Source organism: Camelus ferus, chromosome 2 (assembly GCF_009834535.1).
Source record: "Camelus ferus isolate YT-003-E chromosome 2, BCGSAC_Cfer_1.0, whole genome shotgun sequence".
Lineage (NCBI taxonomy): Eukaryota > Metazoa > Chordata > Mammalia > Artiodactyla > Camelidae > Camelus > Camelus ferus.
Window position 1 is genome coordinate 54334851 of NC_045697.1, and position 18914 is coordinate 54353764.

At 35.3% G+C, this 18914-nt stretch overlaps 2 protein-coding genes and 1 long non-coding RNA gene across 6 annotated transcripts in view; 2 read left to right on the forward strand and 1 right to left on the reverse strand.

Annotated features, from left to right (window-relative positions):
• The window catches only part of LOC102508775 (transmembrane serine protease 11D), a 47242-nt gene extending 38599 nt beyond the window's left edge, over positions 1-8643 (forward strand). For both annotated transcript variants that reach the window (XM_032459170.1, XM_032459161.1), the window contains 3 exons: positions 3182-3441; positions 4592-4734; positions 7897-8643. In XM_032459170.1, the coding sequence (XP_032315061.1) occupies positions 3182-3441; positions 4592-4734; positions 7897-8058 (565 nt within the window). In that variant the 3' untranslated portion in view covers positions 8059-8643. The remainder of the gene's footprint in view (positions 1-3181; positions 3442-4591; positions 4735-7896) is intronic.
• Positions 8644-10332: 1689 nt separating this feature from the next.
• The window catches only part of LOC116657274, a 37618-nt gene continuing 29036 nt past the window's right edge, over positions 10333-18914 (reverse strand). The window contains exons 2-3 of the long non-coding RNA XR_004312387.1: positions 16633-16690; positions 10333-14223 (exon numbers count right to left, since the gene is read on the reverse strand). This is a non-coding gene — a long non-coding RNA (uncharacterized LOC116657274). The remainder of the gene's footprint in view (positions 14224-16632; positions 16691-18914) is intronic.
• Positions 18632-18914, forward strand: part of LOC102506745 (transmembrane protease serine 11C-like) — a 54804-nt gene continuing 54521 nt past the window's right edge. For 2 of the 3 annotated variants that reach the window (XM_006185067.2, XM_032459178.1), the window contains exon 1: positions 18632-18722. In XM_006185067.2, coding sequence (XP_006185129.1) covers positions 18667-18722 — 56 coding nt within the window. In that variant the 5' untranslated portion in view covers positions 18632-18666. The remainder of the gene's footprint in view (positions 18723-18914) is intronic. The other variant, XM_032459181.1, reaches the window with a different exon arrangement.

The following is an 18914-nucleotide window of genomic DNA, read 5'->3' on the forward strand; positions in this document are numbered from 1 at the left end:
ATTTTTCTTATGGTTATCTTATAACTTCATATTTTTTACACAGTGAATAAACCTGAAATTTCTGATATTGGAAACTTCTGCTATCAGAGCTATCAAATTCTGATTTAGATGGTCATACTTATTGCTGTGTCCCAGATAACACAAGAAAGGAAATTAATAGGAACATATCAATCTTCATTGCCACCTGAAAGGCCAAAGAACAGGAATGGCACCAATTGATTTCAATCACCGCTGAATGTGGAAACCACAAATTCAAATACCTGGTCTTAGCAAGAGCTTAGCATAATCAAGGATGTAATAGAAACAGCATTCTAAGCCCTATTCAGATCCAACCACCAAAGTTATAATGAAAGATGCAGCTATAAATATCCTCAATGGTAACCAAAGGAATCCATGATTTTAAAGACTTGGAATATCTTTAAATTTTGCTTCCTCCAATTCTTCTGTTCATTACCATGATTGATCCATGACAGCTGACAAACTACATGACTGCTGTATTGGCACCCTCCCTACAGACCTGATCATCAGAGAACCCACTTAATGAGACTGTCTGGGGCATGGCCAGACTTACGTCAAGGTACACAGAAGTGACGAGGCCCTCAGAGAGGATTCTTGAATTGTCACCTCCTCTATGAAGTATTCCCTGATGTTATTCCTTCCCTCCCCTATGTTATTCCTACAGAAATTTGCTTATCTATCTTTAACAGTAGTCCCTGGGATTTCTGCCCCTCTGCCAGTCTTCTCCACTAGTGTGTAGAACTGCTCAAGGGCAGAGACCATATTTATAGTTTTACTCCCAGACACTCATACTATTCCTTATACAAAGCACTTAGTTGAACTTGTTGAACTATAATTAATGACAACAATAGTTACCTTCATTGAGTACTTACCCCTGTGCCAAATACTGTGCTTGGCATACCTTACTTGTCTCAATTAATACTTACCCTCATGTGAGAGGGTATCAATCAGTCACATTTCATGCATAAATAAACCGAGAATTAGAGATATTAAGTAACTTGCCCTAAATAACACTGCCAATAGCAACTAGTTTCAAAACTAAGCTCTTACTCATTTGTTGAAAGAAAGGAAAGGAAAGGAAGGGAGGGAGGCAGGCAGGGAAGGTAGAGGAGTGTCTTTTAGAATCTTCACTCTAAATTTGCACTTCTGAGCAAAAGAAGCATAAAAAGAAGTTTAATGTAAAAAACTCATCTATTTGCTTGTTGTCAAATATTTTTTCTTTAGAATCTTTAACTAGCATTCACTCTTTTGCAAGGTACTGTACCTCATAAAATTATCTCCTGAATACAATCTATACATCAGTCTGTAAAAGACCTTTCTCATTTTATTTTTTTTCTCCTGCCATACTGTTATTCCACTTCCACTGCCTTCCCTGCCCCTAAAAGCCTCACATTAATATTTGACATATGTCTTTAAACATTCAATTACCTGCAAACCTATAGTTTGTGTGTCTGTATGCCTTTAATTCATATAAGCAGCATAGTGTATAAATCTCACATTGTTCCTTATTGTTTTTGCTCAACGCTAGGAATTTTGATATGGTCCACCATTGCATCCACCATATCCTTTCACCAACTAGGTTGCTCCAAGTTCCCACTGCCACAAAGAGCAGCACACATACAATGTCTCTCACATATATACCCCTTCATATGTGCCTGTCTATAAACTTTTAAGAATTCTCTGATATATGTACCCAGAAATACACATGTAGTCTGTTAAATACACTAGAATGCTTTCCAGAAGCTTACAACTTCACATGTAATGCAAAAGAATTTGAACTTCTCTTCCCTACCAACAATATTATCTTCTTTTAAAATTTCTGTCATTCTTATGAATATGTTAGATGCTCATTATTGTTATAATTTCCATTTCTCCACTTACTAGTGAGTTTGAGTATCTTTTCATGTATCTACTAGCTATTTGGGCTTCTCCTTCCATGAAATGCCTATTAATATTTTTTCCCATTTTATAATGGTTTTTCTCTCCATTTATTGCCAGTTTACAGACTTCTGTATATTCTACAAAAATTTTAGATATTAAACATTGCAAGTATTTTCTCATGGTTTCTCATTCATCTGGTAAATATGTCTGTGAAACACTTAATTTTGTTTTTGTTTTTATGTATTTTAATTGATTTTCTTTTTTATGTTACATACTTTTTCACTGAAGTATAGTTGATGTATAATATTATATAAGTTACAGGTGTACAGTATAGTAATTCACAATTTTTAAAGGTTATATTACATTTCTAGTTATTATAAAATATTGGCTTTATTCCCTGTGTTATATGTATCTGTGTAGCTTATTTATTTTATACATAATACATAATACATACTAGTTTGTTGCTCCTAACCTCCTATCCCTCAGTTCCCCTTCCCTCCTTCCCTCTCTCTACTGATAACCCCTAGTTTGTTCTCTATATATGGTACACTTAATTTTGATTTCATGAAATTCACCCATTCTTAACCATATGATTGGTGTTTTGGGAGTTTGGCTAAAAAATCTCAATTCCTAGGTCACAAAGATAATGCCCCACTTTTTTTTTATATATACTGGTGCACTCACTCTCTCTGTGTATTCATACACACATACACACACACACACACACACACACACACACACACACACACACACACACACCAAAATCTTCAACAAGCATCACATTTAGTACAGAAAAAACATTCATCCATTAAAAAGGGACTAGGAGCTTCTTATCATCACTACCATTTAAATGGAGCTTCTGGCTAAAGGAAAGGAAAAAATTAAGTTGGAAGGAATAAGTTAAAACTAAAGAGAACATTCTTTCAGACTTTTTATTAGTTCCTTGAACAGAAGGAGGCAAAAAAGAGAGAACTCAAAGAAAAAGTTCGTATTATACGAGTTATCATCGAACTATCAGCATATCCTCATTGGAATAGAAAAATACCAGGATGTTCATCACCCCAAGATATGTTTTATGAAATATTTCTGTCTCTTTAGACAAATTATCACTTAATTTGCCAGTAAAGAGTAGCAGAAATAGATCACAAAGAAATGTTGATCAAATAGTTCCTAGATGGTTGGGGGGAGGAGACGGGAGGGGGGCAGTGACAAACACAAAATTCAAATACTTGAAATTTGCACAAGTTCTTTATTCAAATAGCATGTTTTCCTATTTTTTTAGCTACTCTGATCCTCGACGATGGACTGCCACCTTTGGTATCTCCACAACATCTCCTAAACAGAGAATAGGAGTAAGAACTATTTTAATCCATAACAATTATGAACCTGACACTCATGAAAATGATATTGCACTTGTACGACTTGATAGAGAAGTCACCTTTGACAAAAATATCCATACAGTGTGTCTCCCAGTGGCTAACCAGAATATTCCACCTGGATCTACTGCTTATGTAACAGGATGGGGATCTCGAAAGTATAGTGGTAAGTATCACAGGAAAACTTAAACAAAAAAATAGCAATATCTCCTGGTACTTGCTATTACGTATTTGTTTTAATTAAGGAACACCTAAAGGGCAGGTTGTATGGAAAGAACCATCTTATAGTCTGGTCATCCTGTGCTCTAATTAGAGCTTCCTCAACAAAGCAAAGCAATGTCCCTAGAAACTACAGGAATTCTCAAACATAGTAATAGGGAAATGTAGAAAAAAGTTTTAAAGAAACATGAGCTCTCCAATGATCCAGAGACTTTATAGGACCCAAATGGCTCCCCTATAAAGAAAAATTTAAATTTTTAAAAGGGGATTTGGATAGGTATTCTCTAAGGGTTTTAACATCCTTTAAGGTATTAACAGTCATTTAAGGTATTCTGAGACGAAATAAATCCTGCCTTTAGAGCAAGAAACTCTGTGTGTACATAACTATTGTTTATTAAGTGAATTATTTATTAAGTGAATAAAATAAAAATGAAAGTGAAAGTGATATGAAAGAGCAAATATGGCCAAGGGGAGAATAAGAGTATCAGCTAAGGAGTAGAAGGATAGTATTAAGAATTTTCACAGGCTTCTACCTATGTTGTAGATTGTCTCCCCAAGGAAAAAAACAAAGGCTTAACTGTCCTAGAAAATATTTCATCGTGTATTTATGGCCCAAAGTAATTAGGTGTAGTAGATAAAATATGTGCCAATCACAAAAATGGCAATGCCATTTTGAAGGAACATCAGTATAAAGTAAATTCAATTCTTTAGCCTTAAAATCAGACTGGTTTCTCTTTTATTAGTAGATTAAAGATCACTTAATATATAATTTTCTAATTCAAAATCAGTGGATATTTCAATTCCTACTAGTCAACTTTAAGAAAGCATATTTTCCCCTCTTTTAAGGTCTATGGGGCACTGCATCATAAAGCTAAAGCAAAACAAAACAAAACAAAACACACCAATCTGTGCAAAGTGGTTATCCTTCTCTACTATGGAAATCTTTGTTGAGAAGAAACTCCTAGTACATCTTCAATAGCCTTCTTTGCTGGAAAGAGATAATGTTTGGAGTACAATTCTTCCTCCCCCCACTCACTATACAGTCATTAATTTATATATCCTAAAGTCCATTTTCTTTCTGGTTTTATACTTAACAGGCCCTACAGTTGCACATCTAGAGCAAGCACGGGTCAATATAATAAGTCATAATGTATGTAATGCACCAACTAGTTACAATGGAGCCGTCTTGTCTGGAATGCTATGTGCTGGAGTATCTCAAGGTGGAGTGGACGCATGCCAGGTAAGTTCAAGACAATGTTATACATGTCATCATCCAAGTTTATAAGCACTTACTAGCATGTGATACTATGATAGGCATAGCAGTAACATAATTATAATATACAGCCCTCAGCCTCTAAAAATATATGACCTAGATTTTAGATATAGTATTAATGAAGTTGATCCACCATGAAATACTGATTCTGAGAAGCCAAATATTAGAGTGGTTAACCATCCAAGCTCAAGAACCCGGCAGACCTGGGTCTGAAATCCATAACCTCTATAACCAATTCTTTTATCTGTAAAATGAGGATAATAATAGTATCTAACTTTTTAGGCAGTACTAAACATTAGATGGAGATTAAATATGTCAGGCACATACTAAGCAAGAAAAGAATCTCAGCTATCTCAGATATTTTGATGTTGTTAACCTATATCATGATCACTGACATTAGTAATTTTAATCTCAACCTTCTGACCACTATGAAGTCTTAAGTAAATCACTCATCTAAGAGTCATATAATCAGTTTTAAAATATAAATAACACCTGAATATCAGCATCTTTAAGATAGAAAGTATATACAAAGAGCTTAGTTGCTTGAGTCGCAACAGCTTCCACAATTGTAAAACAGCACTAATGAAGAGGAAACAAAAATTTAGATCTACTTTGTAATTTTCAACCAAATCTAAAAATACTAAAAATAAACACAAAATTCTTATTCTAAAGTAATTAGAATAAGATTTTAATACTAAATTTTTTAATTAAATTATCTAAATAATTGATGTGGTTATGCCTTTTAAATAAAATTTATTACTATGTCTGAAACCCAATCCATATAATAATAGAAATAAATAATTCATATCCAAAATTACATTTTTGGAATTAAGAAAAATCAATCTGTTTTCCTAAGGAATCTGCTACTGCTTTCCTGAGTGAATTGTGAGCAGACAAATTAGGTTTATTGTTTCCTCAAACATTACCGACTTTTATACTTGGTGCTCACATTCTTGAAAAAGTGGATAAGAAGTAGATCTTACATAGTTTTGGCAAAGACTCCAATTCATGAGCACTTTCCCCAAAATGAAACATTTTTATTGACTGCAAATTGTGTGGGAGTGGAGGAGAATCGTTTATCAATATTCAAGATACTGTTAATTACCCACTGGTTTTTATTCCCTTTACGTGGAGACATCATTATGGTAGGGAATGCTTCTTGCTCCCCTTCCTGTTTCTCTTCTATTGCTAGCCCTGTAATTTTCAACTTCTTCAACAAATTCTCTATTTTCACAGTAGTTTTCCGAAGAATTCACCAAATAAGCAACACACTTCTACACTGATCATTTCAGATCTACTAAGAGCATTAATTAGAACTGACTTAAGGATATACATGAGATATAAAAGGGTGATTATTCATGCTTTACTCATGATGCCCCTTACCTCTCCATATACAAATTCTGCTCTTCCTCCAAGCCCGGTTCACGCCATAACTCATCATGAAAATTTCCCTTTGTGTTCCACTCTGAGCCTCACTGATTTTCAGCTGAAATACTATAATGCATAGAGTTTGTGCCTCAAAAAAAGTCACTTCACACAAGAGCTTATGAGATCCTGTTTGTTTTTGTTCATTTATTCATTTATTTTTTAATTGCATTAATTACTTCAGATGTCCTAGACTCAGTGCTTACACAACAATGTATCACCTGAACTGACCAAGGTTGTGATCCAGAACAGAGAATACAGGCTCAAATATTTGCCCAAGCAGGCAGCGAAGCTGGCCAGATACAGGAAAAATTAGACGTACCTCTTAGTTTAGTATTTGCTTGCCCACTCTTGGTAATACATTATGCAGAGAAATTTCTTACTATAGAAGAAATAGCAGAAAAGCACAATGATGGGAAAGTGCTGAGGACTGGTTAACTGGAGCACATATGCATAATCTAAGCAAGGCAGGTGCCAATGAGCTCCATGCAGCACTTAACCATGCAAGCTGGTGATTCACACACTAATCCTTCTTCTCATCTAAACCAGTAATTAAGTAGGTATGGAAGAACTAGCTACTAAAAGCAGTCAAATGAATAGCAAACTATCCTAGAAGCACACTTGGTAATAACAGCTGACTTATTAGTACCAACTATATACCAGGCTGTACTCAGAGTGCTATGTGTGTTAAAGTTATTTAGGCATATAAAAATATTACTTACAGATAAGGAAACTGAGGCACAGAGAGCTATTAAGTAGTTACTGAAAAGTCATATAGCTAGTAAGTAAAGAATTCAAACCTAGGCTACCTAACTCCAGAACTCACAGACTTCACCCATCAAGCAGCATGTAAGATACATTAAATTTTTCTCCTCAGCTAGATTATTACATGCACAAATATTTGGTTGGTTTATTATTATAATTGGCTGGTAATTATTTTCATAAGGAGTATTTTAGTCATTGCCACATAAATTTTCTTTTCTATTACTCATCAAAAAGAATACATTACTATATACTATGCATCAAGCACTGTGCATTGTGCTATGAATAGGAAGATAAGTGAGATTTCTAAAAACGTATTCATTCTACAAGTATTTTCTTAGCATCTCCTTTGGGCTAGAAGTTTAGGAGACAGCAGTGTCCTAAATAAGTATGCTCCATTCCCTGATGGAACTGACAGTACTGCCTGAAAAACAGACACTGAACAAGTATCATAAATGCAATGAGTGTTGCAGAGATGTGCAGCTGCTACACTGAGGGGAGCTGATGCCATGGGAGTAAGTTCAAACAGGCACACAAATGTACTTGTATAAAATAATGAAGTATCGGTGAAAGAGGTACATACAGGAAGTGAGAACACGGGCAGTGAAAAACTAATTTAGCCCAAAGCTGGAAGGGATGACAGTTGGGGAAGAAAGTCACAGGTCAAGGATGGCCCCCGAAGGAGGTAAGCCTGCAATAGGAAGCAGACTGGTGGAGTCTGGGGCATGTGCTCCTCATCTTCTCACACATGCTGAAGGAACAATGTGTGTACTTGGAGGATTTTGGTAATTTTCACATAACTTGGTATCGTATTTCAACAGGAAATGTCAGGCTTAACTTTACTGTTATAATGGATATGACTTCTACTATTACAGAAATAAACTCTTTAATACTTCTGACTTATCTTCATACTTAAATAATCTATCATTCTGTTTCCTTTAGGGTGACTCTGGTGGCCCACTAGTACAAGAAGACTCACGGCAGCTTTGGTTCCTGGTGGGGATAGTAAGCTGGGGTTATCAGTGTGGTCTGCCAGATAAGCCTGGAGTGTACACTAGAGTGCCAGCCTATCGTGACTGGATAACCCAACAAACTGGGATCTAGTGCAGTAAATATGTCTCTGCTGCAAAGTCCGTATGCAAATGTGCCTGTCTAAAATTCCAAAACTTCACTTTTCAGCTGCAAAAGGAAGCAAAAATGTCCTATTTCAACATTATGTTACAAAAATGTTTCACAAACACTAGTCTTTCTCTATTACTATGGATTTTATATTTTCTTAAGAAAACTATATGAATGCTGCATAATACTGTGGCTGTGTGCCAGGGAGGCATAGTATACTAGTTACAGCAATAACAATTTTATGACAATTGTGATAATGTAAGTGCTATTAGTGAGAAAAACAGGTACCCTGAGAGTGGCAACTAGAGGAACCTGGACAAGTCCGCAGGGTCAGAGGAGTTTCCTCCGAGGACATCTCACTGAAGTTGATGGGTGGTTTTTGAAGTGAAAAAAAAAAGTGAAAGAGGGCCACAAAAGTCAAAATATCCTTCTTCTTTGTGGGTGAATTGTATTCCATTACACATATATGCTGCATCTTCTTTATCCATTCAGCTGTTGATGTGCATCTGGGATGCTTCCATGTCTTGGCTATTATAAATAAAGTTGCTGTTAACAGTGGGGTGAATGTATCTTTTTGAATTAATTCTTATTTTGTGGTTGGCTTTATTTCTTTGGTAACTATGCAAGTTTAAAAAGCTAAAGTTCTAAACACTCTTAGAAAAAATGAACAGTACATATATGTAAATTTTTAAAATATGTGCAGTATATTGTATTTATGTATATATGCAATATATTGTATATGTGCAGTCAAATTGTAAAAATTCTACCTACCTAATAAAACTGAATAAAATTTAATGGCACAACAATTTATGTAGTCTGAATTACGAATGTTACTGAATTTTTATGGGATTCTACCCCAGCTAAAGCTTGGTTATGCACAATCATCTACATGTCAGGGCTTCTGCTGCTAAAAGCTTACTCATGACAGCGGGGTATCAGAACAACTACTTGCATTGTGATGAAAACATCTTGTATTTCTTCATGTAAAATTGTGAAGAGACCTACATTGAAGTCATTCACTTTGAAGAATTTGAAAATTAAACCAACTTTCAGTGAAACATACAGACAAATCATTGGTACACTCTCTTTCAAATAAACTCTTTTAAAATCATTTCTCTGCCTAAGTATTTATGGAAGTTACAATTTATGAAAGACAATTCAAAACAATTTATTTAATTGGTTTTCCAACAAGAGGATTGCCAACTAGACTCTAAAGACTTGACACTCTCTGCTGCCTTATAATCAAGCTCTATAACTAAGGCAAGCGTCCAGCTTGCCACTCCCTGTCTGCACCCTCTGAGGACAATATTAAACTAGTAATTTACAGTAAGCATCAAGGGGAGTGTGTTTGTAGGTGGGTAGGTGGGTGTGTTGGTGTGTTCGTATGTGTGTGTGCACATACCATCACATAATCATAAACATACTTGTTTATTTCTATGTATTAAAAGCAGAAATTCTACTTATTTAGCAGAAAATAGCAAATTCAATTATTTATTGAAAATAAAATATTTAGCAAATAGTCATATTTTTATGAAAAGATATTTGAACACCAGAAAAACACCTATTTTAAGAGATTTTTTTTTTAATGTACTGATGAGTTCTGTCTCCCTGATAGCTAAGTAACTTCATGAAAGCAGTTTTGAGTATTTATGGGAAGGGTGATGATTCATAAATCTTTCCAGTTCCTAAAAAATCATTCTGGAAACTCTGGAAGAAACATTCTAGCATCCTAATTAAGTCCCCAGAAAACTTTTTAATACCAAGGAGAATCCTTTCCAGCATATAGAAAACACAGACTAATTTTTTTTAATGGCAAACAAAGTGTATATTTGATGTTCAAATTGAAACCTCCTGAGTTTAGTGAATAGAACTAATGAAATGAGAATTATTCAAGAAAGTTTAGAGCAAGCAATTGACTATAACATTACTTGGAAGTTTTAATTACAGAGTGCAGATCATTTATTCATTTTACAAATTTATTGAGCCCTGTATGTTCCAGACTCTCTACTACACTATACTATTCTCTACTATATGCTAGTGAAACCAAGATAAACAGACATAGTCCTGGCCTTTAGACACTCAATATGACTAACATACAACATAACATAATGGATGCAATGATAAGGAATAAGATATTTATTACAAGATAACAAAAGAAGCAGGAAGTTTCTAGAATCCTTGGGGAAAATATTTTATAACAATATCAAAAGTGAGTCTTCCAGAGCATCATTTATCATGAACCATACTAATTACTCTGTGGTTAGAGATAAGGGAGCCAAGAACTCAGGTTATTTACTTTAACATGTCATAGTCTCTAATTTATATAATCCAATTCCTGTTTTCCAGTTTACTAAATCTTAAATGCTTCAAACGATCCAAAATAAAGTTTTTTATTTTTTATATGTCTACATAATCCAAATCTCAAATCCTAGTCCATTCCATTTCTAGTCAATCAGTTTAATTAATTTCCTATGGGGAAAACAGATTATCACCTCCCTCCCATATTTCTAGAGATTCGTTTCTATAAGAATCAGTTTTCTTTTGAAGAAAGTTTCCTTATCATGGGAGATATTTAAGCAGAAGCTGGATGATCACCTGCAGAAATGTTTTACAAGATTTCTGCAGTAGGTCAAGCTTCAAAGCAGATCATTGCTATGGTGCTTTCTAGTCTAAGATTCTACCCATGATAAGCAAATAGTTTTGAGAGAGCATAAAATCTGAGAGAAAGAAGAATTTCAGAGTATTGGGACATTTGTTTGTCTGTTTAATCTGGTGCACGACCATGAAACAAATTACCTAAAGAAATATATAAAACAGTAAAGAAAAAAGGAAAATTAAAAATAAAGCCACTGTAATATATCACAAATGCACACTTGTAAAGGATTAAAAATGGAAAGTCTGAAGATATAAAGCACTGGCAAAGATGGGGGAGGATAAATTGTGTAAACTTGGAAAATTTTTGGAATTATCTAGTAAAGGCTATCTGCATAACCTATGCCCTAGCAATTCTACTCTGAAGTGAATACTCTAGAAATGGGTGCACATGTGTAGGAATATTCAAAGCAGCATTATTCTTCATAGACAAACAGTGGAAACAACCAAATGTCCATTAACAGTAAAATGGATAAATAAATGTTATATCCATACAATGGAATACCATATAACAACAAAAATGAAGAGACTACAGCCACACCTAACAATATGAACAAACTTTGAAAACACAAAGTTAAAAGAAGTCAGTCACAAAAGACTACATACTATACTATTGTATTAGTTTAAAAACTATGTTGTTTAGAAATTCATTCCTAGTCATGAAAAGCTATTTTTAAAAAGCAAGTAATTTATTACCAAAAATATATAAGACAATGTTTACCTTTAGAGGAGCAGGGTAGAACAGTAATAGGGAAGGGAAAGGCAGAGAGCTGCTGGTTTGTTAGCAAACTTCTACGGATATCTATTTGCTTTATAGTAAGTCACTGAGTTGTACATTTACGTTTTATGTGCATTCCTGTATGTGTACTGTTTTTCACATCTCTGATGCAGAGCATTGATAGGCAGCCCAAATATGGTGAGGGAAGCAATCTATAATTCTCAGGTCATTCAGGAAAGTACCCTTGAAGGAAATGTGGGGCCAACTGACATCCTTCAAAGTCCAACGGCCCCCATCTCTGGGCTCTCAGATGTCTGCCTGTGATCTCTCAACAGACAAAGTACATTCTTTACTGGTTGTGTTTCCCCTAACAAACTAATAGCCCTCGGTAATGCATAATTTCACAATAGCTCAGGCTGGCTCGTTTCAGCCCACCTTATCAGAGTTCATAAACCCCACTGCCCATCATGGACCCTAAACTTCTTACCTCACCTGCAACCAGACTTGTGCACAAGCCGATCAGGCACCTTGTGACCCACCTTATAAAACACCCCAACAACTGGCCCCCAAGGCTCACATAGGCCCCTCTAGGCTGTGTGGCACGCTGTTGTCTATGGCAGCATACCCCTAAGACTCCTTTTCTATTCTCATACTTTATGTCTGGTAAACTCTTTTACCAACCTGAGAGTCACAGTGTCACCAACAAGACGTTCATGTCCCACAACAGGAAATATGTGAAACTTTTTTTTTCGTTTTAAATATGTATCACAATGAATAGCAGAAAAAGTATTTTATTTCTGTTCATGATCTGCATTAATCTTTTAATAATTATGTATATATTTGTTTTTAGCAGGGTTGCCTATCAATGTTAACGTTGTTATACTTAATATTTCTAGTGTGCATAGTACTAACTCAAATATCTGGTTCTATTTCTTCCATAATAAGTAAATAAGTAATTTTCCTAAGATATAAATTTTTGAGGGTAAAATAAAAAGATACATATAATCCCGTTTAGTAACAAGAAACCAGCTCAAGTGATTCAGTTAAATAATTCATGTTAAATGATTCAGACTAAATAATTGTACTTGCAATAATAAAAGTAAACATGTTTTAAGTAATAAAAGGTTGTGTTTTGTTTATTTGTAAATAGAACTCTCAAACATTTTATTCAGCTTGTCCTAATCATCCCTTTCTTAAAACCTCAAACTCTTCATTATAATAAAAGTGTTCTGATTTGGGCCTTAATTCCTGTAAGAATGGACAGCCCCAAGGACTTGATGCATCCCCTGAACTCCCTCTAGTCACTGCCTCCAATGAAACTCCCTCCTCTGAAGGAAAGAAAAATAAAGCTTTCATACATATCAATGCAATGAAAGGGAACCTAGGATGAAAGCATGAAAAGCATTGGTGAAAACTTCTGGATTTTAAGAAAGTCAGTCAGAAGTAGTGTTGTACTCTAATTTTTAAACAACAGAACTACAGTAGCTTTCAGTTAACTGAATCAAACATTATCTGCAATTTTTAAACTTTAGAGCTAGAAGGTTCTAATGCTGTCCTAACTGAATGCCTCTCATACTCATTCATCGTGGGTCACCTGAAAAAAAAAATGTCGCCTTTTGTTCCTTTTGTGATGATTTATGCATGCTCAAAGGGTAATTTCACTGAACCTTTGTTTGTCCTGAATAGTCTTAGGATACAATCCTGTTTCTTTTCAGCCTTAAATATATCACTTTCTCTCTACTTCTGGCAGTCAGAGCGACTTAATGAGAAAGATACAAATTTGAATAAAGTATCAAAATTATAAGCTATAAAAAATAAAATTATACAATACACATCAACACTGGCTCCAAAGATATGTTTGTACTACCTAGACAAATTAAAAAACAAAAAACTTTAAAGTTATCCTACAGATATCAAGGTCTATCTAATTATATTATTCTAGTTTTAAAAAAAAGAAATTTCCATTTAGTCTGCAGTAAAATGGAAACCTTTTTCTTCTAAAATTCTGAAGCTTTTTACAATCCCTTCACTAAAACTTTTCTCTATAAATTTGTCCAGCATGTCATATAAATTGACTAACTTCATTTTTTCTCAAACCTAGCTCAGGAAACAACAATCGCAAAATAAAATGCCCTTAATTTGGAGGTAACACTTACCCACGGTGTCGCTGGCGAAGCCCACCAGGGTTCCTGGAAAAATAAGATGGAATCTACACGATACGGTCTAACCTCTTCCTTTGTACTTTGTCTAGTGGCACTCGCCTACAGGGGCCCATGTGTGGAAGTCTTGCACCTAACTCGCAGGATTAGAGCTCCCAGGGCAGAGCCGCCTGGCGCCCACCGCACGCAGAAGCAACCCGCGCCACAACACAACTCAAGATGGCGGCGGGGGCCGTGTGCAGAGACGCTGCGCCGGGCACTGCGATCTGGAGCCGCCCGCAGCGCCGCTGCAACCGCCCGGCAAGAACCCGCCCCCGCCTCGCTGACTAGACCCTCTAAAGCAGCCCCGCCCACAGCCTGTGAGCGGGAACCTATACTCGAGACCCCGAGCTTGCACCTCTTCATTCTCTGACTAAAGAATAAAACTTTTCCTTGTCTCTGAGATGAACTCAGTTGTGTTCTCTTGCTGAAGGAGACACCGGTCAGGAGGACCCTTGCTGGAGCCAAAGTCCAAAGGGTCCGTAACAATGGCAGGAGATTGAAATGAAGACTTCCCTTCTTCACCAGTTGTGCGTCCCGAGATGTAAGTGTGACTTTCCTTTCTTTGTAGTTTCACATAATCTGGAGGGTAAAATGCAAGTGAAGAGACGTAATTGTAACACTCTCCTCATGGCAAACATTAAGAAAATTAGAAGAACTCTCTCATTAGAAAGAGTTGTCTAATTAGAGGGATTCTTTTACCCTGACTCCAAAATAAGATTTTTTAATGATAATCCTCTAAAATATGTTCTTAAATTTTAAAAGTGAAATTGAAATTTTTTTAATGATGATTTAAAAGTGAACCAATTAAAAAGTCTTGTAAATGAGACAAAGAAAAAGGAGGAGTAAGAATGGGAGGGCTTACAACCTATGTAAATATTCTCAATGATAATGTTTGCTTTAAGGAGACTTGAAATCATCCATCACTTAAAATTTTTTACTGATACATGAATATATATTTCAAATTACACACAAATGAAAAACTTTAAAAGGCTCCTACATTTTAACATATTGGATTCTAAATGTTCAGGTAAGTTTTTAACATTTAAGAAAGCAAGATGTATGTTCATATCATGTATTTTCAGGTTAGGTTTCTTATGGAACTCAATAACATTGAATGATATAATCACTGAGACTGAGGAGACAAAAATATATAGCAATTAACCTTATGACCAGTTTATGTCACAGGTTTCCCATGAGATTTACACAATCACGCAACATATGCACACAAATTTTCCACGTAATCCTAATGGGATTTAACTTTTCAGTAAGTTAAAATGTGCTTATTTTTCATCTCAGAATCCCCATCACAATGCATAAGAGATAATAGACATTCAATGAATGTTTGAATAAATTAAGGAATAAAAGTTAAAATTCAGTAGCATTAAAGAAAAAAAATTACTTTCTCAGAGTTGATGGAGATTATAGCCAGAAGAAATTTTATCATATATTCAGCCATTTATTTTATTATGGTCTCCAAAATCAAAATACACATGGAAAATCTAAACTTCAGTAATATTCTGTCAAAAAATTTTCCAAATATACAGCCTGATTTATTAAAGGTTACAGAGCTAAAGGATGAGATGGGCACATACAGGGACACAGATGCAGAGACATAAACACTTTCAAACACATAAAATTATGGAACTCAATGGAATAATATATTCATATCAACACAATCATATACACATTAACAAAAAAATCAAAGAGTATTCTCAGGTAAGGATAGAGAATTTGACTAGTTCTTATGAATTGAATAATTTTTATAAAAATAGTTAAAATATGAATTATCAACAATGAGTATACACATATATACTCAATAACTTTTTAAATTCATTCATTATTCATAATATTGTTTCTCAAATTATGAATTGCATATATTTTAGGATGACCATTTAGACTGGCTCTCTTGGTATTCCAAATAAAAATTTTTGCATAGAACAATGTCTTCTAAGTGGCTTATTTGTTATATTTAAAAACCAATAAAATTTCTTCTTTCCCAAGTGCCTTTTAAACATTGAAATATCTTTATGTCTTATCCTTTGTGGTTTTCCAAACATTCTCTTCCTTAATGTTTTCTATTTGAAAACTGGATAGAAAAGGGCATAACATGTATTTTATACTTACTTTTAACTGAGATCCATTTTAAAATTTCACCTGAAATGTTCAAAGTGACTATGAATGACTAAGCCAAAACTTTTTTAAATGTTTGCTTTAAAAGAATGTATTATAAACCACATTATAATAATGGAAAATAATTAAAAGCTTAAAAAACTAGTAACTGCTAGTGATCAGTTATCACCTTTCACTTTCTCATTCTCTTTCAGTCCTCATCTAAATACATAATTTTACTTAGTTTGTAACCATAACTGTTGGTTCCCAAACTGGCCCCTGTACACAGAGAACAAGGAGAGACTGAAGAAAGAGGCAGACCACTCCAAACTGGTTGGTGGCAAGAACTTGCACGCAGGACTTGTGTTGGGTGGCTGCAAGAACAGATCTCCGCCAGAATCTTAAAAGTTTATTTAAGGCCTTAACTGGGTTCAATCACATATACTGTCCAGTTGATCCCAGCAATACATTGCTCTCTCAAGGCCATGGCTTTGAAAACAGCTCTCACTGTGGGAACGGTGGGCAGAACACACACTCCAAAGACAGAGGAACCAACAAGGAACCTCCACTGCCCAGGTGCAGCTTGCAGGTCAACTGGCAGTCATGTCCTTTCCATGACCTCCTCCAACAATATAATACAAATTTGGATTCTGCCTTATTCACCTTATATTGTATCTTTTAACATTTTATGCTGCTTATGATAATTATTAAAAGGTTTTAACTTTTCATTTAGTTTATATGTCAATGCATCCATTAATATTTACTTAAAATTAGTTTTTAAATATTTCTCATTTCAGTCCAATGGTTAGTTGATTTTTTAAATGATAGCTTTTAAAGTGAACACTTAGATTTATAATAAGAGAAAAAGAAGGTACTTACAGTTTTTTAAAGTGTTTTTGTATCCGTCATCACAAATGTTAGATATACATGGCAGACACTGTCAAACACATGAAATTATGGAATTTAAAAAGAAACTTAGGGTTGTAACTTCCATATAGCCCCTTTTTATGGCATCTTTCTTCTACATAATTTTTTAAAGCTACTACTCTATGTCTTTCCTTGATACTTCTAAACATCTCATTGCTTTAAAACTGAAACTTTTATGAAAACCCCTTTTTTGTGTAACTTAAAGTCTGCCTTTATAAAGCTCATATTCACACTTCTCTAGCTGGTATGATATTTTTTTGCCATGAACTCGAGTATATCCCCCAAAAAAGTAATTTTCTTAATTATGTCTCTTTCAAGCCCCCATCCTGCCTAATTATAGCAGCTGTACACACTATTCTTGGTAGATTTAGTCAATCTAGTTTTCTTAGGCAGTTTGGGGTTTTAAAACTCAGTCAAGTTACTATATTCCTCCCTGTTCTCTACGTTCCAGGTGACCTAGCTTATATAATGTCAAGCACTGGGGCTAAGGGACTGATCTACAGTCATCATCTGTCCAGGTTATCAACTCCTGAGATGCACATTGCCCATCTGCAGGCATTATCAACCCTCTACACCTGTCCTCTCAGAAGCCTTGGTTCCAGTCTTGTCTCAGACTCAGCAGATCATGCTGCTAACTGTTGGCAGCCTCCAACAGGTCAGTCAGCTTTCTCACGTTCATTTCTGCACACTGTTTACAGCCATGGAATAAATAGGCTACTAGCCCCGACAGTCATCAAACTCAACAAGGACCCTGCCTCAGGGTGTCACAGCCTTGATACACTGTGAAATCTCCCTATTCAAGGGCTTAAGCACCGTGATGGCACAAAGAACTCAGCAAGGTGCAAGATCCCATGACTTCATGATGATAAAGCAGTACATTTTGAGAAGATCACAGGGAGAATGTAAGGATTGACCTATCTTAAAGGATGAGTAGGATTTACAATAGCAAATAAAAGAACTTAATAGATATTTTGAAGAAAGTTGTAAAAACATAGTCTGGAATGCTCAAATAAACACAATCAAAGTAGAAATTGTTAGAGAATTCAAATGTATCTGATCCAAGGTCTCATTAATAATTGATACGAGAACTGCCATTATGGTTATTTTTCATTCTAATACAAAGATAATTAGTCTGATTACCTTTCCCTTCGTATGTTTTTTGGGGAAAAGGAAGTAGCATAGGTAAAACAATGATTCTCCTTGATCGTATAATAAGTTCGTATCTCTTTAACAAAGACTGTTACCCAGGGAAGCCTTTCTCCAAGTTTATACTGCTGGTCGCTGGCCTCTGGCTGGTGGCTAAACATTAGAATGTGTCTTATCTGTTCTCCATGCCAGTATCTGCTAAGAACCAGAATGCTATCCAAAACTTTGAAAAATGACTAGTTAAACCCATATATATATACTTTTAACAAAAAAATCAACACCCTTTAGGTTTCAGGGAATAAAAACTCTTAGTGAGTGCTAGTATTCTGGTAGCAGTAAAAATTTCAGGGAGGAATTCATAAGGGATGAGATGTGTCAAAGGAGGCAAGTTATAAGTTGGAGAGTATTCAGATCCTAATGGAGGGTTAGAGCTGGGAGAGTCATTGGCCTTCCACCAAAAGGCAATAAAGAAACTGCCGCAGTCTGGACAGTAAGAAGTGCAGCTGCCCTCTCCAGATTCACTAAATGCAGAACTGAGTGAAGACTGGCTATCCTCAAACCAGGTGACCTGATTCCTTCCCCAGTCATAACAACTGGGAGTTTTAAATTTTATCTCTACTTGGGTCATCTGATTATTTATTACTTATGAAGCAGCATATATATAGCTCATGTTTTGCTAACGCACAATTAATTAGGAAATCTTCAAAGTGCTTTGAAGATGAAAATTTGTGAGTGCTAAGTATTTTCATTAGACCATTATCATAAAGCACATAAAAGTTACAGGATCTTGTAAGCTACATAGGTGGAGAATGACTGTGCCACACGGCACTCGGGGAGAACATGGCAAAGGGACAGCCTCTGCGGAGAGAGCAGGCATGGACCATGCTGCAGAACAGGTGGGCTCAAGGGGGCTGGGCAGCAGGACGGCTTGCCATTGCTCCTCAGGGAAATTTTCTGAAGGGACCAAATTAGTGAAAGTTGCTTTATTTGTATTTTAAAGTCTCAAAATGACCCTTTGTGGAAATAAAAGAAAATGAAGAATGATTAGGATGGATAAATTTTAGAGTCTGTTTTGCTTGGTAGTTTTT